This window comes from Dipteris shenzhenensis, chromosome 12 (genome assembly GCF_047967505.1).
Source record: "Dipteris shenzhenensis isolate YYH24624 ecotype China chromosome 12, Dip_SZ_1.0, whole genome shotgun sequence".
In the NCBI taxonomy this organism is placed as follows: domain Eukaryota; kingdom Viridiplantae; phylum Streptophyta; class Polypodiopsida; order Gleicheniales; family Dipteridaceae; genus Dipteris; species Dipteris shenzhenensis.
In genome coordinates this window covers 12,984,541-13,011,472 of record NC_141607.1, presented here as the reverse complement: position 1 = coordinate 13,011,472, position 26,932 = coordinate 12,984,541, and the positions used below count along the sequence as shown (strand labels likewise).

The 26,932-nt window shown below is 44.5% G+C and overlaps 1 protein-coding gene across 1 annotated transcript in view; it reads right to left on the bottom strand.

Annotated features, from left to right (window-relative positions):
* SMT1 (sterol methyltransferase 1) overlaps window positions 1-26,932 on the bottom strand; it is an 86,769-nt gene that overhangs the window by 24,336 nt on the left and 35,501 nt on the right. The window contains exon 7 of the mRNA XM_087382556.1: window positions 9,369-9,416. Coding sequence (XP_087238682.1) covers window positions 9,369-9,416 — 48 coding nt within the window. The remainder of the gene's footprint in view (window positions 1-9,368; window positions 9,417-26,932) is intronic.

Below are 26,932 nucleotides of genomic sequence, written 5' to 3'. Positions count from 1 at the left end.
TTATATGGGGATTATAACTATCAAGAAGGAATGACATATGGGCAGCTGAAATCCACAGAAATTTAGCTAGTCATTTCAAAGGACACATTTGACTTGGACATATTATTGCTTGGGCATTGAAGTGTACAAGAGTGCAAACGTTTGGAGTCTCCACATGTCACTGAAGATGCACATTACTAGGACTAGGAAATATGCTTCCATGTTGTGTTTTATGTAAGAGTAGAAGCTAGCTAGTTGTTATTTGGACCAACCATCTTGTAAATAACAAGCGTGAGTGAAGATTTTGTTTTAATGACACAAAATGCCAATTACAATGTTTACATTTTTTGTATTCTCCTTGTCTTGCCTCAAAAGGGCTTGCCAGTAGCAACTTTTGCTAAGAAGAGATAGCAATAATGTTTATTAAAATAAGGGTATAAAATGATAATTACATTATTCACATTCCTCCTATACTTTGTGCTCTTGTGTAGCATATATATAATATAGCTAAAGGAATCCAAGAACATATCCAAATTCGGTCTCTAAAACTACAACAAGTAGTTCAATTTCAATCTCATGTAGTCACTCGCAAGGTTGAAAACAATAAACTCATAGCAGGGACTAGCTACTATGACATCCCACCGATATAATCAGCACCCAATGGTGCATGTTCTCTTTTGACATGTATCTCATAGATCATAGACTTTATTGAATGGCAAGTCTTGTTAAAAAACACTCTTAGGAGACTTAGAAACAAAATCCATGCCTTGCCTATAAGGCCTGAAGTAAACAGCTCATTGGCTGTGGTTACAAATGAGATTAACTGTGAAAGGGCCTTGATTGCCAAGCTAAGTCCAAACTACTAAACGCAATGCAAAATATATATACCCAGGAGATCACAGTCTGAGATAGATACCACATGTGTGACGTGCATGAAGAACGAGATGCTGCTTCACTGGTGCTAGATTTAAGGCCGAAGTATTGCCCATCCACACACCCAAAATGCAGATGCATCCACTAAGGTGTGGACCATTCTAAAGGATGTGTATGAGACAGATAACTTGTCAAGTATCCTATCCCTTCAAAATCAATTGTTTGCAATAAGAAAAGAGAAAGAAGATCACGTACAAGACCATCTCAGGAAGGTGAAGGTGATAAAGGATCAACTGGCAGCAATCCGTAATGAGTGGACTCAAGCCAGTTAGCAATGCCAGCTCTTGGCTTCCTTCCAAGACGTTTCAAAGGCTTCGTCACCATGACGACATGAGAGACGACAGGCCTCTTATATTTAAAGAGCTCAACCCCTTGCTATTGCAGAAGGAAGCCTTGAAAAAACTTCCAAGAACAACAACAAGGCGTTCCTAACAACAAGAAAAGATAAGGGCAACCCTAGTAAGAGAAAATTCCAAAGAAGATTCAAAAGGCCAAACAGATAATGGTGGAGACAAGAAAAGGAAGAAGTGTTTCTACTATGAAAAACTTCAAAAGACTATAGGTACAAGAAAGAAAATACAAAGAGGAAGAGAGAAGGCAAGCCCAAGGAAAAGATTGAGGCTGAGACATCTAATGTGACAACGGGCATAGTCATTGAGCATTATCCAGCACATGCAGTGACTAAATAAAAGGATGGTATGCTGACAATCGGAATCTCGACACATGTCAAATAGAAAAAGCTAGTTCAAAGCTATGGAACTGGCACATCCGAACTCAAAGGTGACTATGAGTGACAACTGTACAAAGCTTATGACAGACATAGGGAATATATTCCTTTCATCACCGACTCAAGAACTGAGAAGGTAATCTCCAATGTAATCTACATACCTGATCTTTATAAAATCTTGTTGTGTGTGAGCCAGATGACTAAGAACACGATGAAAGCGAAGCACGACAACGAGAAGGTCTTGGTTTGATCAAAGGAGACTAGAGAATCTTGGCACGAGAACTCAAGAAGATGGCAAATCTGTCATGTCAAATTCAGCTTTCAACTCAGCTTTGAAATCTGCAATTATATCCTCATTTGACCCTGTGAGCAGCATGTCATCTACATAAAGAATGATGACTAAAATATCCCCCCCATCCTTCTTGATGTAGAGGGTGCTTTCCGTGGAACTATTGTCTAATCCCTTACTTGGCAGGAATGCATCCATCTTGGCATACCATGCACGTGGGGCTTGTTTCAACCCATATAAAGCTTTGTTAAGCTTTCAAACCTAAAGTGCATTGCCAGAAAGTTCAAATCTAAGAGGTTGCTTGACAAAAACCTCTTCCTGCAAGTCCCCATTAAGGAAAGCTATTTTTATGTCCAACTGATGGACATTCCACACATGATTTGCAACCAGTGCAATAACTGATCGTATGGTGGTCATCCAGGATGTAGGAGCAAATGTCTCCTCATAATCTATGCCCTTCTTCTGTGCATAGCCTTTGGCAACCAGCCGTGCCTTGTACCTGTCAATAGACCCATCTGGTTTCCTTTTTACCTTGAAAACCCACTTGGTACCAATGGCATGCTTACCTGGTGGCAAATCCACAACATCCCCAGTTTGATTTCTCTCTATGGACTGCAACTCATTGTGCATGGCATGCATCCAATGCACATGATCCTTTGTTTCTTCTAAAGAGTCAGGCTCCTCTCAAGAAGAGTCCCTGCATAAGATGTCTCAACTAAAAGAGCCCCCCTTGCGTGCCTTACTGCACTACGAGTCCTGCCAGGCAATGGGGTCTCAAGCCTACTCTCCCTGAGAGTCTGTAACCACCAATTCGGGACTGTTTTGGCTGTGTGTATCTCTTGAATCTCTTTCCTGACAACATCATCCACACCCTGAGAAGGTACAAAATCAGCCGGTGGCTGAATCGGTGCATGTGGATCAAGAGGAGGTTGCTGTAAATTCTGATTTTCAGCGGGGGGAACCAAATGCTATAGGAAGCATCCCCTCAAACACATCATCTGAATAAGCTGGAATCTGAAATTCAGCATGTGTATGTGCTGAATTTTCAGACAATATAACATCTCTACTAACAAAAATCTTGCGTGTAGTAGGATTGTAGAGACAATAGCCTTTGCTTTGTGAACTATATCCCACAAAAATGCATTTAAGTGCCTTATCTGACAACTTGTGTCGAAACTCCATAGGCACGTGGGCATATGCAACACAACCAAAAACTCTGAAATGGTCCACTGAAGGCTTTCTCCCATGCCATGCCTCATAGGGAGTGATTGTCTTCAAAGCCTTTGTAGGAGCCCGATTTAAAATATAGTTCGCACACATGAGGCCTTCAAGCCAAAACCTGTGAGGCAACTTCTTACTTGTAAGCATGCATCTATCCATCTCCATGGCAGTACGATTCTTCCGCTCAGCTTTGCTATTCTGTTGAGGTGTAAGCCTCACTGTAAGTTGATGCGTGATACCTTTCTCCTTCAAAAATGCCTCAAATTCATGAAACATTTACTCTCCCCCTCAATCTGTGCGAAGTGTCTGCACCTTGAGTCCTGTCTCATTCTCAACCATAGCCACAAAGTGTTTGAAATACATACACACTTCTGATTTTGCCTTGAGACCATAGACCCAAGTGTAGTTGGTAAAGTCATCAATGAATGTAACAAAATAGAGGTAACTCCCAAAAGCAGGTGCCTTCATTGGACCGCAGACATCACTATGAATAAGCTGTAATTTGCATGTAGCTTTCACTGCACCATCCTTCTTGAAAGGAAGTCTATGCATCTTGCCAAGGATGCAACCTTCACATGCATGAAGAGGAGGCGACTCTAAAGAAGGCAATGCATTAACCATATCATGCCCCTGAAGTGTCATTAGGCTGCCATAGCTTATGTGCCCATACCTGGCATGCCATAACTCCGCATTCTGCATCGCAACAGTGGGAGTGCTCACTGATAATGCAAGATCGGATCTTTTTTCATATAAATCAAGCTGAAAAAAACCCCGATACGAAGGGCCAGACAACAACAAAGCATAGTCATTCTCTTTGTCTCTGATTGCGCACTTATCATCATCAAAAACAACCTGAAATCCTCCTCTATTGAGTGAGGACACTGAAAGCAAATTCTTCTTTATGCCTCGCACATAGAGAACATCTGAAATTCTGAAATCTGTGCCATCAGTGGATGTGAGAATAATGTCTCCCACTCCACACACTGAATAAGAAGAATCATTTGCACAAGTCACCTTCTTTTTGGTAGGTGGTGAGTGCAGAGATGCAAAAAGACTCTTCTTGGAAGTGATGTGCTTTGAAGCACCGCTATCAAAATACAAGTATTCAGTGTCTCATTGACACTGAGAGAGCATGCATCCTTTGAAGGATCATAGCTGCAAGTCAAAAAGCATATGGGTCATCATCATTAGTGGCTGTAGCATCTGAACTACCCACTGAAAAATATCAAGTGCAAGACAGAAAGGCATAGTGCTCTTCCACAAAGTTGGCTGCAACATCTCCCCCATCATGAGAATGAGGAGCTGTGCATCTGATACAACCATACCTGAATCCCTTTTCTTCTCTTTGGCTATGCGCTTCTTGCATTCTCCAATATAATGACCTGGCTTCTTGCAATAATGACAAATGCCCTTCTTTTTCTGCTTATCTGCATCACCCTTAGCCTTACGAGAGGGCTGTCCTGAATCAGCTTTATGCTGATGTGTGGGCTGATTGGAATGTGGCTTTTGCTGCCCTTTACCCTTGGGCTTGAACTTGGAAAGCATGGCATGCTCGCCAGCCCGGGTTGCCATATTTCTACGAGTCTGCTCCTCCTGTAACAGAAGTCCTACCAACTCGTGAAAAGAGAGAGGATTGCTGCCCCCCCTCAATGACGAATTCAGCCAGGTGTGGAAACCAAGATAGGACTCATGAAGAGAGTTCAGAGTGGTGGTGATCATCTCTGAATCCGGAATGACGTCATCAATATTCAGCAACTATTCCCTCAAGTCCTGAAGCTTTGTGAGGTGAGAATTCATAGAATCTTCCTCATCCATATGCGTATGGGAAAGCTCTCGCTTCAGAAAGGAAACTCTAGCGTCGTTTCTTGCTGCAAACATACTATCTAGTATCTCCCAAGCTGCCATAGATGTCTTGCATGACCAAATGTGAGGTATAATGAACCTCTTGACAGAGAGAGAAATCACTGAAAGAGCTTGTGCATCTCTAGAGTCCCATCTTTTATGCTCTGTTGTGGGATCTCCTGGAGCGGCTGCTCCAACTACTTGTGCTGCATTTGCACCTCTACCCCTGCCTCCAGCTGTAGGAGTGACAAGTGTAGCCAGTATATCTGGTCTTGCTTCATCTCCATTGACATAATCCTAAAGATGTCTACCAACCAAGATATTGCGAACCATGAAACTCCACAAGGAGTAGTTAGTGCCATCCAACTTATCCTCTTGTGTGAGAACTCCGAACACCTCATTGGGGTTGTTCTGAGCCATTTTTGCCAGATAAACTCAAAAACACAGCAAACTGACCCAATTAAATCCCTTTCTGGGATGCCAAATGCACAAGTAAAATCTGTCCACAGTGACAAATACTTTCACAGCCTATCAAAGGCTCAAAATGCACCTCAATGCTCTGTTGAATGCCCAAAAATCTGCAAATAGAATCTCCAAAAAAGTGGCAAAAGTCTGCAAATTGACTCGTACTGAGTCTAGAACTGCTAGCAAACTTCCAAAATGCTCTTTTACCTGCAAAATTGCAACCCAAATGCAAAGCCCCAATTTCTTGCAGAAAATTGCATACAGAAGAGGGCAAGTGATCTGAAAGCCCCAAATGTTGTACAAATTGCACTCTACCTGCAAAAGCCCCAAATTTCACTGCAAGATTGCAATGCAATTGCAAAAGCCCCAAAAATTCTCCAAAACTTGCAAATCTACTGCAATGTCTACTAAAGCTTCAAATGTGCTCCCAAAAGCTAAGCCAAACAATGGCTGAATGCACTACTGAGCCTGCAAATGAACCCTTCCTACAAATAATGGACACCAGACACCTTCAGCCTGTAAAAATCTGCAAGTACAGAACTGTACGAAATTGTACGGACGTACTATACGGAACTGGCACGCAGGTACGGAACTGTACAGACGAACTATACGAAACTGATGTGCGGGTGCAGAATTGTACGGACAGCCGTACGGAACTGACACGCATGTACGAAAATTCGTACAGTCGTACGGGGTGTACGGACAGATTTTTGCACGGGTGTGCGGACGGAGGTAGGCGCGGTACGAAATCCGTATAGTTGTACAGACTGTACGGATAGCAGGTCGCGATGAAGCTGTACGGACGATCGGGAGGTGGAGCTTGGCGATGGAGCTGAAATGCGCGAACTGGAAGCAAGAAGCTGGGAGCAGGGACCAGGTCCGGGAAGGAAGTGCTCTGATACCAAATGTGAGAAAAAGCAAGAGAGCAAGAGTGAGCAAGATGGAGAGTGACCTGGACGTAGTTCACTCCCAAAGTGTACTGAACTGAAGTGACTGAAGTGAGAGTACAAGGAAAGAGATAAGGGTTTTGTCTAAGTGACAAAACCTATCTAATCACTAACCATAGTTAGAGATTAGACCATGGTTAGGGGGGAAAACCTCTAAGAGGGAAAAGTGCCCCTAACTCACTTATTACATTACATTGGCCACTGCCTAGAATATATTAATAATTCTAACAGTACTGGCCACAGTGAGTGGTTGAGAGGGGGGTAATGGTTACCACCCCACCTGTGAGCCCCCATATGAGGAGGACGGGACGACAGGGTAGGTTTAGGCTTACTTAGAAGTGCAGAACAGATTGGTACATCATCACAAAATTGAAACTTATGATTGCACTTATATAGAGGATCATCTACTGCAGTGCGTGGCAGCACAGTAGAAGGGCAGTGCATCAGTTCCAGTGCCTATCTATAGGCTTGGCAGTAGGACAGCTCCAGCAGGAGATCGGAGGCAACAGCTGGTTCAGTCACAGTGCGCAACAGGCTTGTTGGAAAGATCTACTACTAGCTGGCCAATTTTTGTGCCCGGGGGCAGGGCGCACCGCGGGTTTTGGGGGGGAGTTCTTCAGCAGCAACGCAGACTGAGGCGTGTTTGAGCACACAGCTCCCTTCGAGATCTCAGCACTACAATCATCATTGATTGATGTTCTACCCAATATTTCTGCTGGATGCATTAAGCTCTCCTCTGAGCTGTTTTCCTATGCTTGTGAATGAGTAAAAGTCTGAGTTCTTCCTGTTGTAGTTTTCTGAGTGAAATCTCAGTGCACCTCTTAGTGTTTGGAAAGAGTCTCCTAGACCTGTTCACTGTGATCATGGTTGTTAAGACACTCGTGTCTTATGATAAGACACTTAAGACACTTAAGACACCTTTAGACACTCGTGTTTTTTTTTTTTGGTGGGTGGGGAGTAACAACACACATTGAGTTTGACTTAGCCATGCTATCATTGATGGTGACTTTGGATCTAGCAGTGGCAGTGACCTCATAGATTCAGATTAGGATGAATCTTTAGAGATTTGAGTCTTGAGAGTCAAAAGCTTCCTTTCAATTATATGTATCGAGATGCAGTTTTCATTCATGTCACATGTGACAAGATTCAATTGTCAGTTTAAACCTTTTAGTACTCAAAACTTGCGAGCTCTTCAGTCGTGAGTCTTAACTTTAACTTTTAAGTCTTGAGTGACGAGTCTTGACTCTTAACTACATTGTACAAGTGCATTGTTTCTTCTTGCATTATTTAAGTGTAGCTTATTGTACTTCTAGAATCTAGCAACTAGCTATGCTAGCAAGTTGTACATTTGTATACTTATACATATATTAATTAAATATTTATTATTATAACCACAATGGCGTGTCTTACATGTCTTATCTTTAAGACACTTTAGACACTCGTGTCTGAAGCGTGTCTAGCATGTCGTACAAGAGGTTAAAACATTCAGGCCTCAATATCCAACAATAATTGTTAGAATGTTAGGGATCATTGACCCACATGCGAGCTCCCATTGAGGGGGGGTGGGGGCGGGGGGGGGGGGGGGGGCATTGGAGTATTTCAAAAGCAACGAGAACTGAGGAGTGTTTGAGCACACAGCTCCCTTTGAGATCTCAACACTACAATCATCTTTGATTGATGTTTTGCCCAACATTTTTGCTGGATGTGTTAAGCTCTCCTCTGAGCTGTTTTCCAACGCTTGTGGAGTTCTTCTTCTCTCTTTCCTGCTGTATTTTTCTGAGTGAAATTTCAGCGTGTGAGTGCACCTCTTAGACCTTTTCACTGCGATTAGAGGTTAAAACATTCAGTCCTCTATATCTAACAATAATTGTTAGAATGTTAGGAATCATTGACCCACATGCGAGCTCCCGTTGAGGAGGACGATGGACAAGATTACCACTAGGTTAGTGGGCAGTACTTGTAGCAGCAAGTGTAGGCCTCAGTTAGAGGCATGCTACACATATCTAAAAGCTGCGTTTAGGCAGCTAGAGGGCAGAAGAATTCACCCCATTTGTCAGGTGGTGACCCTGGACAGGTCCAAATCAGTCCCAGGTTAGGCGTCTGTAGGTGCAGTAAGATCCCCACCCCAAAGTCCCAGTTTGGGAAAAATTTGACCGGTCAGACCAGGCAGGCTGCAAAGGTTGACCAGTCAAAGTCAAATTTGTGGGCTGGTAGGCTGGCAAAGGTTGGCTCAAACTTTGACCCAACTGGCTGGCTGGCTGATTGGTCTTCCATCCTACGTCCCTCCTCCTGCCACATAAAAGGAGGGCTCTTGCCCTCTCCAATCCCGCTGCAGAACTCCTTCACAAAGCCACGCAGGAGCAGAGAGAACAGCAACAAGCCACCTGTACAACTTTCCTCAGATTGAGCAGATCTGCACTAGTTAGAGTCTGCCATGTTTTGGCCTCCATCTAAAGCCTGTTTTCACACACTTTGAGGATGAATTTACTGAGTTCTATCTGGCGCATCTTTGCTGTTCTTTACCTACTGTTTATTCAGTTGTACATTGTGTGTGATGTGAGTATCGAACGAAGTTGTTGCTTGCATTTTCCACTGCGCACAGGTGCTACAGCAAGCATCTTGAATTCTGAGAATAACGTCACAAGCATAGAATATATCCAATCTTACAAATATGTTTTTTTATAAAAGAAGCAAAAAAACAATGGAAAGAACGAAGTTTGTACGCGACATTAAAGAAAGTTATGAGTATATGAGAAAATACTACTGATAACTTAGTAAGCAAAGCTAGGCTTCTGTTCTCATCAGTTACCAAGCATAAGCTGCCATCTAGGTTTCAGAAATTTATCCTATAGCTGGTATTTTGTACTTTTTTTGTTCTACAATGTGATAAATTTTCAGAATGTGATAAATTTTCAGAATGTGATAAATTTGGTAAACTACAGGTAAAAGGAGCATATCAACTTACTTTAAGAAAATCGCAAGACTTGTGGAGACCCCAAGCTTTATTTAGCTCCTGTCCACACAAAAACTCAACAAGTTACAGCAGGACAATTTCCACACTTATGTAATTTGAATATTCAAAGTGTAACGTTGTGAACAAAAAATGATTATAGTGCTCTGCAATATAATTCAATATTTACAACCTCCAGGATACTAAGCTCTACCAAAAAAACATGGCAACAGTCCTATCAAGCAAGGGCAGGGAGCATTGGAAGACAAATGAGGAAAGATCCAATATTCCCATGTGCCATATGCATTATTAGCCAAATAGTCTACCAAACATCCGTTTTTCCTGTTTCATGCAATGTTTGCCCTATCTTATGCAATCGATGTGTGTCAATTGTTCTCTGATACGGCATCCCCCCCCCCCCTCTTCTCTCTCTCGCTCTTTCATGATCAGGTCTGCATCGGTCTCTAGTTGATCAAGCTGCGACAACACAGAGAGGCTATTGAGATCAATTAGACAGTAGGAGATGATAGTGACACCAAAGACAAAGCTAGACTGACACAGTGGCATGTCACGGACTTCCAAACGTTTGAGCCCGCACTAGGTTAGAATGTGAGCAACTATGATCTTGGTGCCTCAGCCATTGCATTTCTTGCTCAGTGTTCGAGCAGCCCTTGTGGCATTTGCAGAGCATTGCGGAGTTGACATTTGCAGACTTCCAGTCTACTCTTGAGCAGCCAGCTCATGGCATTGTAGCCTTAAGGCTTTGAAATTTGCAGGGCAGCTTTATGCTTCGGGTGCTTTGACATTTGCAGCCATTGCAGTCATTTTTGTATCATTAGTTACTTGCAGGATCACTTTCAACGGACAGACATTTGCCCTTCCTGCAGTTGCTGAATTTATTTGGGATATCGTGTGCATTTTTGCTCAGAGGTTGGACAGGTCTATTTGGCATTGACACTTGTCCAGCTTTTGCTGTCATTTTTGGGTTGACAATTGCAGATTGTGTGTCAGATTTTTGGACAGCCTGCTCATTGCAGTGGTAGCCTTGAGACTTTTGACCTTTGCTGCACATTTTCCTGTTATTTTTGGAAATCTTCATTGCAATGGAAAACCATCAGTCATTTGGAATGCTTGCTGGTAAAGATAAACTTGATGGGACCAACTATCCCATGTGGTCGTACTTGGTCGTACTTGGCACGCCACTGGTTTCCAGGAATTTTTAGGGTATTGTATCTGGATCGGTGGAGACTAGACCTGTCTCTCCAATACCAGTATCTGCTGCCACCGCAGCCACTTCAGGTGGTGCTATTGCTGCTACAGCCACTTCTGGTTCATCTACACAGCCTTCTGTAGTGTCCCCCACGCCCGATCAAATACGTTGGGATCATAGGCATGTACAGGCCCATGCCATATTGCTATGAATTGTAAAAAGGTCATTATAACTCACATTCTGTCTTACAAGATAGCCAAGGATGCATGAGATACTCTGGCCAATCTTTATCAGATTCCGATGAGGCTAGAGTTTCTAATTTGCATAGGCAGCTTGATGGTGTAAAGATGAATGCAGGTGACAGCATGGATGCCCACCTCACCCAAATCAAGGACTTTCGAGAGCAGCTCATCAATGTTGATGAGATTGTGCCACATTCACAGGTAGTCTACGACACTTGATGGGCTCCCTGACTCATATCAAGGCTTTGCTACAACATTGAGGCTAGTGGCCATGGGTAACCCCAACCACTATACCTTTGATCAGCTTGTTTCCCTACTCCTGGAGGAGGAGCAAAGTCATCAAGAACGGGCTGCTTCTATTCATGCAGATCAAACCTTTGGTACCAACCATAGGGGCAAAGGGAAAGGGGGGGAAATTTACAGCAAGCCCAAACCTTCATCTGGTACCTCATTCTCTTCTTCTTATTCCGACATAAGAAGAAGAAGCGTTGTACATCAGAAAACAGCAGAAGAGTCGTACAGTTCCCCATTCCTCTACTGCTCCAGAGCATCCTCCGGAGGCTGCCCACATTGCTCATGATGATTGGGCATTTGCTGTGACTTGTCTTTCTCCTCCGGTTGAGCATGATGCATCCTGCTCGTCTCCTTTTAATCCTTGATTCTCTACATGAAAGTCACTCATAAGGTTGAAAACCATAAACTCCATCACGCATAGCAGGGACTAGCTACTCTGAGCTCATGATGGGAGCCCACCATGTGACATCACTCTTTACCAGCAGGCTGTTGGATGTCTCATTTACTTATGTCACACTAGACCTGACTTACAGTATGCAGTATCTCAGCTCAGCAGGTTCATGCACATGCCCAGTTCACAGCATTGGCAGGCAGTGAAGAGAGTCTTCAAATATCTCAGAAGCACTCAAGATTTAGCCCTCTTCTATGGTGATTAGGGTTCACTTACCATGCATGCTTACACAGATAGTGACTGGGCAGGTTGTTCAGACGCCAGAGTGTCACATACCGGCAATTGTTTTTTGCTTGGCAGTTCATGTATCTCTTGGCTTAGCAAGAAACAACCAACAGTTGCCACATCTAGCTGAGGCTGAGTACAGGGCAGTCTTCACTGCTACAGTAGAGTGTGTCTAGCTTCGACAGTTACTTACAGATCTTGGTATTCGCTAGACATCCTCCACTATGGTCTACACTGACAGCCAGAGTGCTTTGGCCATTGCGCGTAACCCAATGTTTCATGCACGTACCAAGCACATTAAAGTTCACTATAATTATGTTCGAGAGCGGTTGTCAGCAGGAGACATAGAGTTGTCCTACCTTCCCATAGAGGACAACATAGCAAATATGTTTACAAAGGCACTTCCTCGTCCCAAGTTCGAAGTCTTCCGACAAGCTTTACACTTGGTTCCCTACGTTACATGATCTGACATACCTTGTATATTCATAGGTGGCATATTCATAGGTGGCTATATCCTTTTGGATGAACATGTGCCACCATGACCAGAAAATACCAGGTATTCTGAGATGTTTCCAGAATACTTCAACCCATAACATGGAGGGGGGTTTTGATACCACTGGAGGATTGATAAACGAGAGAGCAAGCACAAGATTCAAGAGTCGATGGATATCAGCCGTCACGTCAACTAGATTAAAAATGAAAAGAGAAGTAGATGGTACTTGAAGGTAGACCCTAGGACTAAGTGTCCTAGGTGTCACATAGGACTAAATGTCCTATGTGGCGCATAAAAGGCACTAAAACACTAGAGTGCCTAAAACTATGCCTACAACAAGGCACATACCAGGGCCCATAGGGCATCACTAGAACCCGGAGGAGATGACCTACAATATTGGGGCTTTTGAAAGAGGCTAGGCTAAAGGAAGGCTCCCCCAGTTGGACTGGGAGTGGTTGACTTCGAATCGTCCAAGTGCCTTTGTGTGCCACCTCAGTCGCCATTTCTGGCTTTTTGAATAAAAAAGCAATGTACCCATTCCTCAAGAATCGGATACTTGTCATGTTTAGACCTTTACGTGTCCAATAATTTCTTACCCATCCTTCTAGAAACATAGCGGGGGGGGCATGGATGTAACCCACTATTGCACATGAACAGAGCCACTTGGTCGTGTTGTTGAGGAACCATTGTGCACTTTTACAGTAGGGAGTTTACCTTTGAGAGCGCTTCCATTTTGCTCTGTCCGCTTGCCTCAGTTGCGGTGTTGATGGGTTCACTGAAAATATGCCTGGCTTTCGGGGTGAGTTGCTCCCACACCTATTGTTTCGGGGCTTGGGGAGCCTTGAACACGCTTCTTCCACCTCCTTGAAGTGCGCCAACATAGGTGCCTCGTGGCATGTTTTGCGTTGGTCTCCCTGTCGCTTTTGCTGCACAGTGTTTTGTCGGGTTGGTCCATTGGGCTGACGAGTTGGCTTGGGCGCAACGGAAGAGACGGCCTTGGCGTTTTCTATTCTGCTTGATTCTTGGTGGAGTGCCGATAGAAACTCAGTAGGAAGACTTTGTATACATGTATGCTCAAGCATGTGTGGGTGTGTGGATTTGTATGTGTGAGAGCATATGTTGATACTATGGTCTACACCCACCGTTGGGCGCTGATGACGTCAGTGGGGATGTCAAAATTTGAAGCCAAGGTCCACTGGTGTAGAGATTGGCTTGCAATCCTCAAACTGTAAACGATCAAGGAGCTGTCCAATATACTTGGACTGTGACATCATGATACCCCCCTCAACATGAGCAAACTGAATGCCCAAATAATAGTGTAGCTGTCCCATGTCTGACATTTCAAAAGCTTGCTGATCAGCCTTGAAACTGCAATATGCTGAGTATCTGGTCCCGTGATTAGCATATCATCCACATATAAAATCAGCACTAAAAAATCAGATCCACTCCCACGGACATAAAGAGTGGGCTCTGTGGGACTATTCTGAAAACCAAGGGATAGTAAGTGTGCATGAATTTTGGCATACCATGCCCTGGGTGCCTGCTTCAAACCATAAAGGGATTTTCTAAGCCGGCATACCTTGTTTTCATAATTAACAACCTCAAAGCCAGGAGGTTGTGTCACATAAACTTCTTCCTACAGATCCCCATGAAGAAAAGCAGTCTTGGGTTCAAGCTGGTGCACTTGCCAATGGTGATGGGCTGCAATGGCAATGACACATCTTATAGTAGTAATCCTGGATGTGGGAGCAAAGGTACTTCCTCGTCCCAAGTTCGAAGTCTTCCGATAGGCTTTACACTTGGTTCCCTTCGTTACATGATCTGACATATCTTGTACATTCATAGGTGGCTATATCCTTTTGGATGAACATGTGCCACCATGACCTAAAAATACCAAGTATTTTGAGACATTTCAAGAATACTTCAGCCCATACCATGGAGGGGGGTTTGTAGGCCATCTTCTCTCGGTTCTAGTGATGCCCTATGGGCCCTGGTATGTGCCTTGTAGGCATAGTTATAGGCACTCTAGTGTTTTAGTGCCTTTTATGCCACATAGGACATTTAGTCCTATGAGACACCTAGGACACTTAGTCCTACGGTCTACCTTCAAGTACCATGTACTTCTCTTTTCATTTTTAATCTAGTTCACGTGACGGCTGATATCCATCGACTCTTGAATCTTGTGCTTGCTCTCTCGTTTATCGATCCTACAAATATGGGTGGAATTCCCTGATCTCCTTTATCGCTTTTCCCACAAGTTGAAGCTCTTTGTCTCCCTCTAGGACAGTTTCTAGGACTAGAAACAGAGAGGTTCATTAGTCCCAAGGGTAACCCACGTATGGTTCTGCCGGGGGGATCTAGCCCGACAAACACTAGTTGAGGCAGCCCTTGCCGGTTCAAGCTTGTGTACTGATGGATTTGGCTGTAGAGCCTCCAAACACTATTCGTGTTCTGGATGGGGATGGAGCTGAGTTAATCCAAAAAGTGTTTTACAAGAATATTCCCAATTCTTGTTTCCTGTGTGGACTTGGCGGACATTTCATTAAGGACCACCCTTCTAGAGCTAATCGTAGAAGGAGACACCAGTCGAGGCAAACCAGGAACCTCAACAATCGGAGAGGGTAGAGACAGAGGTCCCAGCAGAAACCTGTCAACAAGAAGAGAAAGAAGAAAAGACAACAGAAGGACAGAGAGAAGCAGGAAAACAGATAGTGGAAGAAGGAGCTTTGGCCAGTGAGGAAAACATGAATGAAAGTTCAGGAGATGAGGAGTTTGTGGCCGACACACAAAACTTTGAAACTCAATTGGAGCAGGCGGAGCAAGCTGCTCTCTCAGAGGATGAGCAAGAATTCACAGTGGGTGAAGGGAGACGAACAATACAGCAAGAAAAAAGACTCCTCCCGAACTCAGCAAGCTCCTCAAAGAAAATCTTGGCTGAGAGAGAAAAAAGGAGGATGTCCAAGGGATTTGTCTTATCACCTCAAGCTAGTCTAGTTAACTTCAAGAAGTCGTGGCCGACACACAAAACTTTGAAACTCAATTGGAGCAGGCAGAGCATGCTGCTCTCTCAGAGGATGAGCAAGAATTCACAGTGATTAAAGGGAGACGAACAATACAGCAAGAGAAAAGACTAAGCTAGTCTAGTTAATTTCAAGAAGTCGAGAAATAAAAACTCCACCCAATGATGATGAACAAATCACAAGAAAAATTTTCATTTCTTAGCATGAATGTTCAGGGGCTCTCCAACGATCTTAGGCCTCTGGTAGTTAAAAGATGGTTGAGAACAAACGGTCTGAAGCCTAACTTCTTAGCTCTTCAAGAAGTCAAAATAGGAGGAGCAAAGTTAAGGTGGCAGCTAAGTCAGATTGACGACAAGAGAATGTGCCTCACAACAAACCACAAAGAAGGAAGAGGGGGCGCAGCATTGGGTATCGTAAATCATTTAGCCCAAGCTGTTGGTAATATTAGCACAATTTTCAGCAGCTATGGAGTGGGTGTTGACTTCATGCATCCAAATCTCTCCTGCCAAGTGTTTTCCATAAACGCTCCTAACTCCACGAGAGAGAGAACTTTACTGTGGGATAGAGTTCATCTGCTGGATAATGCTTTTCTACTAGGTGATTTTAACATGGTAGAAACTAGAAGAGACAGATGGAATGGTTTAGGCAATGCTCTCACAGGGTGTGAACTTGTAGCTTGGAATCGACTTAAGGATCCGGCAGCTCTTGTTGATATCATGGAAGACACGTCCTTCACCTGGACAAATAACCAGATAGGTGTGCTGCACACGAAAGCGCGCCTTGATAGAGCTTACTACTCTAGAAAAGTTATGGATGAGACACTCTACTTCAAAAGCAGTGCCTTAGCGATGCTTCCTCTCTCAGACCATAAACCCTTATGGGTTGAGCTGGATAAAGGTGAAGGGAAGATAACTAGATCTTGCCAATCCCTTTTTTTTTCAGCTTCCTTACGTTAAGGAGAAGGTAGTAAGGATTTGGAACAATGCTTTTGGGGGCACAGCTAAAATAACAGAAAAATGGATCAGGGCTACAGATAGAACAAAGATCTTTTTTAAGGCAATAAAGGGCATAAAAAGCAAGAGCGGCAAAGCGTCAAAAATTGGAAGATCAGATCAGCACTTTGGAGGGAGACCTCTTTGAGCAGGGTCAAATCCTGTTGAGGCAAGCTAGAGATAGGCTAAAAGCAGAAGAGGAGATTTCAGCAAAGCAGGTCAAAATCTACACACGCAAGTGGTGGGCAGGGAGAGCTGACAGAGCTAACGATGATATGTTCAAAAGCCTGAGGAAGAAACATGCCAAAGATTCCTTAGATGCTTTAGAGATAGAAGACAAACTGGTACAAGATCATGAAGAAATCATAGAAGTGGTTTACGCCCATTTCCAAAAGTTACATTGAGAGACGGAGGTCCTCACAACAGATAAGGTTAGAGCTCAAGAGCTATCTAGACGGGTCACACAAAAAAAAGTCTCCAAATTTGATAGTATTTTTCATGATAGGGACCTCTCCCTAGAAGAGTTAAAAGAGGCAGTTGACCAAATGGGAAAAAGTAAGATGCCAGGTGAGATGGATTACCAATAGAGTTTTTTTGGGACACTGTGGGGCCCTATCTACTAATGCTCTGGAAAAAATCTGAAGAAAATGGTTTCTTAGACCCAAGGATCAACACAGGAATGATAAAGTTAATGCCCAAGGCGGGGTCCAAAGGATGAACTCAAGAACTGAACACCACTGAGAATGCTTAACTGCAGCTACAAAATATGCACCAAAGCACTTGCCATTAGACTCCGGTCAAAGATGCACGTATGAATCAAAGAGGAACAAAAAGAATTCATACAAGGCAAACATATTCTGGAAGCCATCCTGACTCTTTGGGAAGGACTTTAACTTAAAGATAAAACACAACAGGACATCTGTTTCCTAAAAGTGGATTTTGACAAAGCCTACAACAGGTTTAAACTTAATAGATTTGATTTGTTGCTACTACAGGAGAGACACAGGCTGTGGACTAGGGATTTTCTTATGTGGATGGACAGAAGACTGCAACCATCCCCACCAAAGAATTTAGATGGGCAGGTCAAAATCAACTATACCCGATCCCTATCTGGGTTGAAGGCCAAGAGGAACTTATCAATAAGCTTAATTTGAAGTGGCGCAGGAGGGATTCAGAAGCTGTGTGGACCAAAATATTTTTAAAGGTCTGGGATATCCCAAAGAAACAAGCTTGCCTACTTTGGCTAATTCTCCATCAAGAAGTCTGGACAGCCAAGCGAGCGTTAAGAATCGAACAAGGAGATGGATTCTGCCAACGGTGCTTCAAAAAGCACGAAGACATTCCTCACCTCTTCCTCACCTGTAGCTTTTCTAGATCTCTGTGGGATACGATGTACAAACATCTCACTTTTTTCCACTCAATTACACATATCTATTGTTAGGAGACACCTCGAGTAGAGCCCCATCACACTGGAATGTTATTCATAGCTTTGCGATTTGGACCATCTTGGTTCAAAGGTGCAATAAAGTTTTTAACAATGTTCATGTGGACACTAATAAGATGTTACTAAATCTATGGATGAACACAGGAACGAGGAGATAACCTTCAAAAGATCAAACAACTCCACCTACAAGTTCAAGAGTCCTTCAAGAAGGATGAAAAGTTGGCTAAAGCCGAAGCTGTTCTATTAGCACAGATGCAATCCTTGGTGGACAAGGAGACACCAAAGGATAAGGTGCCCAATCGCGCGCTCCTCCAACTTCTTCACGCAGTCGCCTTCCAGACACCTACAGCTAATTTGCCCCCTCAACCGCCCTTCTCTTCGCAAATGCTCCCCGTGGCTCCTTCCCCCTCTCCTAGTGCGATTCCAGTACCTCCCGGTGATTTGGTGTACAGTCGCCCCTTGCAAGCCCCCCCCCCCCCCCCGCTACAACTCGCAATCATGTATCACCAGCTCCGGCTCAACAAACTTTCAAAAGACCTGTGTCTAGGTCCGACCCATCAAGCGCCACTTTCAAGGTTCAAATGAAGAGACGACGTGCCCTGAACCTATTTCTAAACGTAGGACAAAGAACTCTTTCCCCTATCCTTTCATCCTGGATACAATTGTTCTCAAGGTTACTTCACGCTTTGTGCCAAAGGAGGAGCTCCCGGAAGAGGCAACTTGCATTTTTTCGTCTGCTCAGATTTTCCTCCTGCTTCTATCCGGCTACACGTGTACCGCTTCAAGTGTTACTGATACACTGCTCCCGCGACAGATGTCTCATTCCTGCAATATTTTCCATGATGCAATTATCCAGCTACAATGGTCTTGTTACGTCACATCTCCTAAAATGGACCTCCTACAGTACTTCATCTATCATGCTACAGTTTTTTAGTACTTAGACAGTGCTACAGGATATCTTGTTAATTTTACCCTCTTTTGTATTTCGCAGGGATATGTTTCGAGAAGTTGTATAACTTGACAAATTGCCATTATTAATATAAACCCTCAATTTTAGAAAAAAAAAATGTGCATATTTTCAATTTCTGAACGAAACCCGTTTCATACATTTTACGAAACCCGTTTGAAACTATGAAACCCGTTTCATACCTGCCATTTCTGAAACTCCCGGCAATTATGAACATTAGAATTATTTTGGCTCTAAGTCATGAGTGCTCCAGAGTCTTCACAATCCTAAGGCACCAACAAAACCATCCAGTCGACCCTCTTATTACAAGATAGGAACAGACCAAACCTTGCAAGGTACCAGCATCTTGGATCTATTTCAACCCAACGTAAAACCAGCACCATCTACATCCTAGTTGTACATTCCCCGCACAAAGAGATCCTTGAGGCTGGTCCGTGTTGATCCCCGTACCCGTCCATCCAACTCTGGAGTAATAATGCCATCCTCTAATCTTCCACGAGCACAATCATGTTGGAAATCGGGAACCCTTGTTGCAAATCCTTTTCTTGTGGAACCTCTATTAATGTTGGTCCCACATATAGCGTAAGCCACAATACATGAAACACTGGATGCATCGTCCACTTCTTGTGTAATTGAAGCTTCATGGCTACATCATTGATACCTTCAATGATGGAGAATGGTCCAAAGCTCCAATGGGACAACTTTGTGCACTTCTTCTAGTCTGCTTCAAACTTTTCTAGGAGATTCTAAGATAGATACACTAGCCTTCCTTATACTCCACTTCTATGCGACGCTTGTTGGCGTATGTTTGGTAAGCTTCATATTCTACTGGTGAATTTGAAGTCTCTATTTGAAACTATGACTTTGGTAATTCTGCACATTGAATACCAGCACTAATGAGCAATGGAACCATGTCTTTCGCATCCAAATTTGCAAATTATAGCGCATTTTTTAACATTGTTTGATAGCTCATTAGTAATCATCCCATGTACTATAGCCTAAAAAACGGGACTTAGAATCTTGGGCTGTTCTCTAATGTGTGCATGTATTGCCTCAAAAGTTGCTGATCCTCTTGTAAATAAAATCACTCGAAAACAATATAAGATGGCGGTTGCCACTCCTCACAAGAAAGGGTGTCTCTCTCTCATAGTGGACAAGCACCAAATGTAAGCCACAGGCAAGGGGAAGACTTTGATACCAATTAAGGATACAGAGGAATACAAAAGTGCAGAGAAGCAAAATACAAAGGTACTACATTGTTTTGATATTCCACTAGTAATCATCCCATGTACTACAGCCTTAAAAAAGGGATTTAGACTCTTGGGCTGCTATCTAATGTGCACATGTATTGCTTCGATGCTGCTGATCCTTGTAAATAAAAAATCAATCGAAAATAGTGGACAAGCACCATTTGGGACAAGAATGTAAGTATCGGGAAGAGGGAGACTTTGATACCAATTGAGAGTATGGAGGATTACAAAAAAGCAAAGAAGCAAGACACAAAGGTATGTATTCCACAATAATCATGCCATTTCGCGAAGTATCCCCAACAAATTAGGAGGAGTGGCTGCTACAGGACTAGTCTTTGCGTCACTATTGGCCTTACTTTTCCTCAACACTTCTGCAGTACGACACAAAGGTCTGTATTCCACAATGATCCACAAACAACTGAACAAAGAGAGTATCCTTAAAAGGTTGAGCCCTAGAGTTGGCTAACCTACATAGCTTTACCATAGTAATTGTTTCTTCCGTTGAGAAATTAGGTGGACCCCCATAGATAAGAACATCATTGAACGCAAATGGGTGTCCAAGGTAAAATTCAATGTAGGCAAGATTAGCTCTAAACACTAGTGTGCAACAAGGAGTAGATTTTGCAAAGAAAGAAACCCTCAATTAATGCTTGAAAAACTTCATACCAAACAGCAGCCCCGAAGGTGTATGGTAAAAACCGATAAAGGCTAAAAGAAGAAAACCAGCCTGTTCTAGAAACCCAGCTCAATGCCTAGGGAATCTCTGGTACAGAGGCTTACAGCCAAGTAGGGGGACTGTACAACTAGCGAATCAGCGCAAGGTGTATATAATATCTTGCCAGATGACGACCAAGGTAGTCGAGGGTAGAACCAGATGCTCACCCATCACCAGACTATAGCGAGCAACTCCATTGTTCCACCCCGTGATGCTAGCTACTACCTCTCACACACTATCCTCCAGAGTGGAATGAGGATCCGAGCTATCAGGAGGGACTGCCTCATGGAGCTCTCTCCTCTGAATGCTCTGACCCTGTATCAAGTAAGCTAGAGAGACCTCATCAATTTGGAACGCGTGACCTCCCTCAATCAACCAAGCCACCATCCCCAAGTGTAGTCCCTCTAAGGGTCATAATCATGAGGGATCCCATCCAGATCCTCACTGCAATATGATAGCTCCAAAGGCAATGAGGGATCGTCTCCAAAACACCAACAGAGCAACAGATCAACCCACATCTGCTCCAACCACGGGCCTAAAGACTAGCCTCCGTGGGTAGCCGGCCAGAAGAAGTAGGAGATCTTCCTTGGCCGCAAACTGGACCATCGACGCGTCCAAAACCTAGAATGGACCTCCTAGGGCACCCTCTGGGTCACCCAATGCCTCACCCTCGAAGGGGTCCATGTCGAAGAGTCCATCTGAAGCCTCTTGCCAATCCGAGTGGTATAGAAAAAAAAAGGCACCTCATCCATCTACTCGGTGAGGCCGATCCTAGAAGGCCAAAACCACTCTCTCGGATCCCACTAGACCTCCCTCAGAGGCCTACCTTCCCAAAGCCAGAGGTGCGATCTGGGGGCATCCTACTCAGGGATGCTGGGGGGATCAATGTGCCACACCTTTTCCCCAGTTGGCCCACCACTCTGATCATCTGCCAATGAACCCCATCCACACTCCCGTCCATCTCTGGGTCTCTCTCAATGAGTGCCTGGAGTATCCAAGCCCTATGAGAGAAACCAGGCTGCTTGCTGCCTCATTGGATCATCATCCTCAAGGGGACCCCAGTCCGAGAGACAACTAACCCACCCATGTCATGACAAGAGAAATCACTAATCTGTGATTAGTAGACAGTAAAACATTATTATATATTATACGCCAATGGTGTAACATATATTTGTATTTATGATGCACACCGACCGATTTGTTATGGCGGTGGATAGGACTAGTCGAGCTGGAGCCGTTGCTTCAAACGGCATCAAATTTGAACATGTGATATTTATTCTATTAATAAAAATGTGCACACACGTGTCTAGGTCCTAGGGGCAATAGGAAGGGAAGGGTGCATTAAGATGCATTGAATGGTAGATGCATGGGTCATAGGCTAAGGGTAGGTGTAAATGGGAAGATGGAACTTGAGTGATCTCAAGGGACATTAATGAAAGGGTAACACCCTTTCATTGTGAATCTCACGTAGCATTCTCTCTACCACATTGTATTCATCCGCCCTCTCTCTCCCACCTTGCATGTAGGTCAAAAAATAGAAACAAGTACTCTCACAAGGGCGCTCTTCCCCATTGGAGGGCCGATTGGCATTCAAATTCTGCATGCATTGCACACATTTGCATTCTCGAGAAGGCTCGTTCTTCACGTTTGGTATCAGAGCTTCAACGTCCACCAACGGGATGGGAAGAGAAGGAGAAGAAGTGACCACGAGAGAGGGCGCAAGCGTGAGGGACAGCAGCCAACACAGAAGAGAGCCATATGAAAAGGTGGAGTACAGAGGAGACTAAACGGAAGGCGTGGCAGAAGACTGCAGCAGGAAGGCACGTGTGCGGAGAATCGGACGGAAGGTAGCATGCTTGAAACCCTCGCACGAACCCAGGAAAACTCTACGCGAAACAAGCCCTTGAGTAAAACCCCTGCGCGAAGGCAAGGGCTGCTGTACGCAAGAAAGCGGGGGCGCGGACACCGAAATTTGGTCCGCTGAATGCAGGGGAAGCATGGCTGCCAGACTTTGAAATTTGGAAGAAGGTTCAAATTTGGAACTCCTGAGATAAGGGCATTGTCTGATTTTTTCTTTGCCTTTGGACGGGGAATGGGGTGTCCTAACGGGGTGACCCCCTCTCATGCGAATAGACCCGTAAAACCCTTAAACTGTGAGGAAAAAAGACCCCCCCCCCCCCCCCCCCACCGTTCTCCCCAATGGAAAGTCGGATTGGAACAAGATTTTAAGGGGGTGATCCACCCCCTATAACGGTATCTAGAGCTCCAATCCACTCAAAATAAGTAGCCCAAACGGAGCGCACCAGTTTACAGCATAAATACAAGCAGAAAAGCCTAAAGAGAAGGAAGAAGAGGTCATTTGAAGTGGTTTTTCGACACAAGCAAAGCGGGAGTCAGATGAGTACCACCAACTCTACAACACTTGACTTTGGCTATAAAACAAACCCCTTTTCTGAAATTACAGCTAGTCATTTTCTCTCTTGTATTACTAAAAGGAAGGAATGGAAGGAGAAGGGATATTTAATAATGAACTTGTCCTTTATCCTCCACTACCAAAAGGAGATAGGGAGAGAACACCATCACCTCCTCTTGAAGACGATAATGTAGATGAGAATTACACACATATTGAGTATGATAACCCACGTATAGAATTACCTTCATCTGTCCTTCAAGAATCTCTTGAGGGAAGGGAGAAATGAATCCATCAAAGAGCAAGGCGCTAAGTTTACGCGTTTAACTCAAAATCCCATACACATGGATTACAATCCAAGTGCAAGAGGGAGAGAGGAGTCTCCCGTTGATTAGCTGGTTTCTCAGCTTAGCCATATGATTGAACAATCCATTATGACAATATTAGGGACTAAAAGAGTGCTGAATTTTGGAGATGACGATTTAAGTAACCCCTCGAAGAGAGCCAAATTTCAACCTTGCGAGAGAATAGAGTTCCCAAAGTATGATGGAGCAAGAGAGGCCTCAATTGGATTCGCCATTTTGAGCTATATTTTACCCATCAACCGACCAGGAGAAACTTGCTCTTGCTACACTGCATCTACAAAAAGATGCTTTGATGTGGTGGTCCTTATCACAAACGAGAAAAGAGCCTATTCTTCAATGGTTCAAATTTGTAGAGCAGCTTAAGGCCACTTTCATGCCTCTAAGGCATGAAGAAAAATTGACCTTCTACTGGGAAAGGTTCAGGCAATTTGAAAACGAGAGTAACGCTGAATTTACAGCTAGCTTCTGGAAACTCTCTTTAGAGTTACCTGAGAAGAGCGAGGATGATAGAAGCAAGAAGTATTTAGCAGCCCTAACCCCGAAAGTGAGGTATGAGGTTGAAATGTTCAACCCAACCACCTTGAAAGACCTCACTAAATTGGCTGAGATTGCTGAGAGGAAATTGAATACTCGTAAACCCTTCAACAAAGGAAAGGAAAAAGCTATTGTACCAAATGTTAACAGCCAATCATGTCCTGGATGGATACCATTTCCTTCCATGACTGACGATGAGAAGAAAAAGCTAATTAAGGAGGATAAATGTTTCGGATGTAAGAAACATAAGCAAGGGCATCCATGGCATAAATATCCTACTCTATTAGCCAAAGTTGCCAAAACGAATTCTGTAAGGCAAAGCATCCAAGCAGGAGGGTGAGGCTTCAACCTCCTCATCCCAAGACTCTACGGTGAACATAGAACCAAGAGTAAATGCTAACCATTCAGCCAACACTGGTGTATGGATGTGTGAACTGAATAGAGAGTAGGCATATTCATTGTAGAGTATGGACAAAAAATAAATATTTTTCTCCTCTGTGTAGAGCGTCTAGAACTATCGCCAAGGTCTACCTAGTTCAATAACACATTTGGGTGAAAGAACATCTTTTGAATACTGACCAGTTTGTTGAGAATATGTTTCAGCTTATTGAGCAGGTTACTATAAAGAGATTTCAGCAACTTCGTATTCAGAAGAGGGTTCTGAGCATGAAGAGATATTGAAGAGGCACTACAGTGGTACTTCTGCATTTTGAATATTCAGCATACAGAGGAACCAGAACTTGAAGATGAGATTTAAGTTCTGATTCAGAAGAGATCGTATACCACCACGAGAAGACTATTTGCAGATTATGAAGAGGAGATGCAAATGCAGAAGTAAAAGAGAAAAGTGTACGCAAGAGAGAGAGACAAGAGAGGATCCAGAAGAGGACTTCTGTCTATTCAAGCAGGAGGGAGAGTCATGACAAGAGAAATCACCAATCCGTAATTAGTAGACATTAAAACATTATTATATATTATACGCCAATGGTGTAACATGTATTTGTATTTATGATGGACACCGACCAATTTGTTATGGTGATGGATCATCTGAGTAGATAGGACTAGTCGAGTTGGAACCACTGCTTTAGGCGGCATCAAATTTGGACATGTGATACTTATTCTATTAATAAAAATGTGCACACACGTGTCTAGGTCCTAGTGGCAATAGGAAGGGAAGGGTGCATTAAGGTGCATTGAATGGTAGATGCATGGGTCATAGGCTACGGGTAGGCGTAAATGGAAAGATGGAACTTGAGTGATCTCAAGGGACATTAATGAAAGGGTATCACCCTTTCATTGTGAATCTCACGTAGCATTCTCTCGACCACATTGTATTCATCCGCCCTCTCTTTCCCACCTTGCATGTAGGTCGAAAAATAGAAACAAGTACTCTCACGAGGGCCAATTGGCATTCAAATTCTGCATGCATTGCATACATTTGCATTCTCGAGAAGGCTAGTTCTTTACAACCCATCTGTTGTCCATCCCACATCTAGAGTCCCTCCCACCAAGACTCAGGGATGGCTAAGTCAATCTCCCTCATCCGTTGCCTCCTCCCCCCTCCGCCGGCTTCCTTCTCCCACTTCCTCTTTGCCTCTTGCCCTCGCAGTCTCTCCCTCCTCGCCTTCTCGTCCCCCCCCTCCTCCTCCACCTTCCACCCTCCTTGCCTCCCTCCTTCCTCTTCTATCCTTACCCCGCCTCGTCTCCACCTCCCCCTCTAATGTTTTTCTCCCTTTTCTTCTTCCTCCCTGCAGGGCATTTGTGCTTGTTAAGGCGAAAGAAAACCTTGGTGGTGACCCTTGGTCTGACCAGAGGGGCTCTATGGCAGCACCCTCGAATCCCACGACCATTAAGGTTCTTCTTTCCCTAGCTAACAAGCAACACATACAGCAAGCAATTCAGTCCCTCAAGGACAAGGCGCTTATGGGCAGAATTGTGGGCCTCACGCCTACACGGAGACAAATGCGAGAGTGGATCCAAGCGAGCTTGGCATTAGAAGGAGACCACATCTAGGAGGTCACCATCTATGGACGAGGCGTTTTCCTCATCCAACTGAGCTCCCCTGACACTGCCTCGACACTTGTGGAGCAGAGCCCCATCACCCTCGACCCACATCTTGTTTACCTCTTTCCGTGGTATCATGAGTTCACAGTGGAGGACATGGATAAGACACACCATGTTCCACGTTTCCCGGTTACACTTCGCTTCCCAAGGCTCCCCAAGGAGTATCGAGCCATCCTCCCTTCCATTGGTCGGGCATTTGGCACAGTGCTGGAGTCCCAGCCAGAGTCAGCCGCCTCAGTTTTAGTAAATGATGGAGTCCCCACAATCAGACTGGTGGTTGAGAGCCCAGAGTTGATCCTTCTCGAGACCCTTGAAGGGGGCACACTTCGCCAGAGGGTGGAGGTTTCTGGGTTACCAGGCTAGTGTCTTTGGTGCAAACAAATGGGTCACCTCGCCAGAGATTGCCCCGCCTCCCTCGTGCGTCCCCCCCCTCTCCGCAGAGTAGACAGAGTCAGCAGGCCCGGGCCCAATGTCCTCTCAGCCAGGAGCAGCAGGAGTCTAAGACCCCTTGGGTTACCCCCTCAAAAGGGGACTGGACCCAAGTTAAAAAGACAAAGAACCCAAGCAACCACCTCCTCCAGCGACAGGGGCCACGGCCCATCCAAATGGTCCTCCAGATTCGGAGGTTCAACCTCCGATTCACCCTTGTAGCAGCAGCGAGCCCCAGGAGCTCCAAATGCGGCGATGGCGGAAGCCGGAGATGCTATCCGCAGAGGAGCCGATCCAGAGCCCTGACGAGCCTGACCAGCAGGGGGGCCCTATGGTCCTTGCCTTCTCCTCCCCCTCCCCCCCCCAGACCTTTCCCCTCTTCTTCTTCGCTTCCCCCTCCCCCTCCAGGGTTCCCCCCGCCCCTCCCCGCTCAGCCCCCCCTCCTATAGTAACCCTCACCACCCGCCCCCCTCC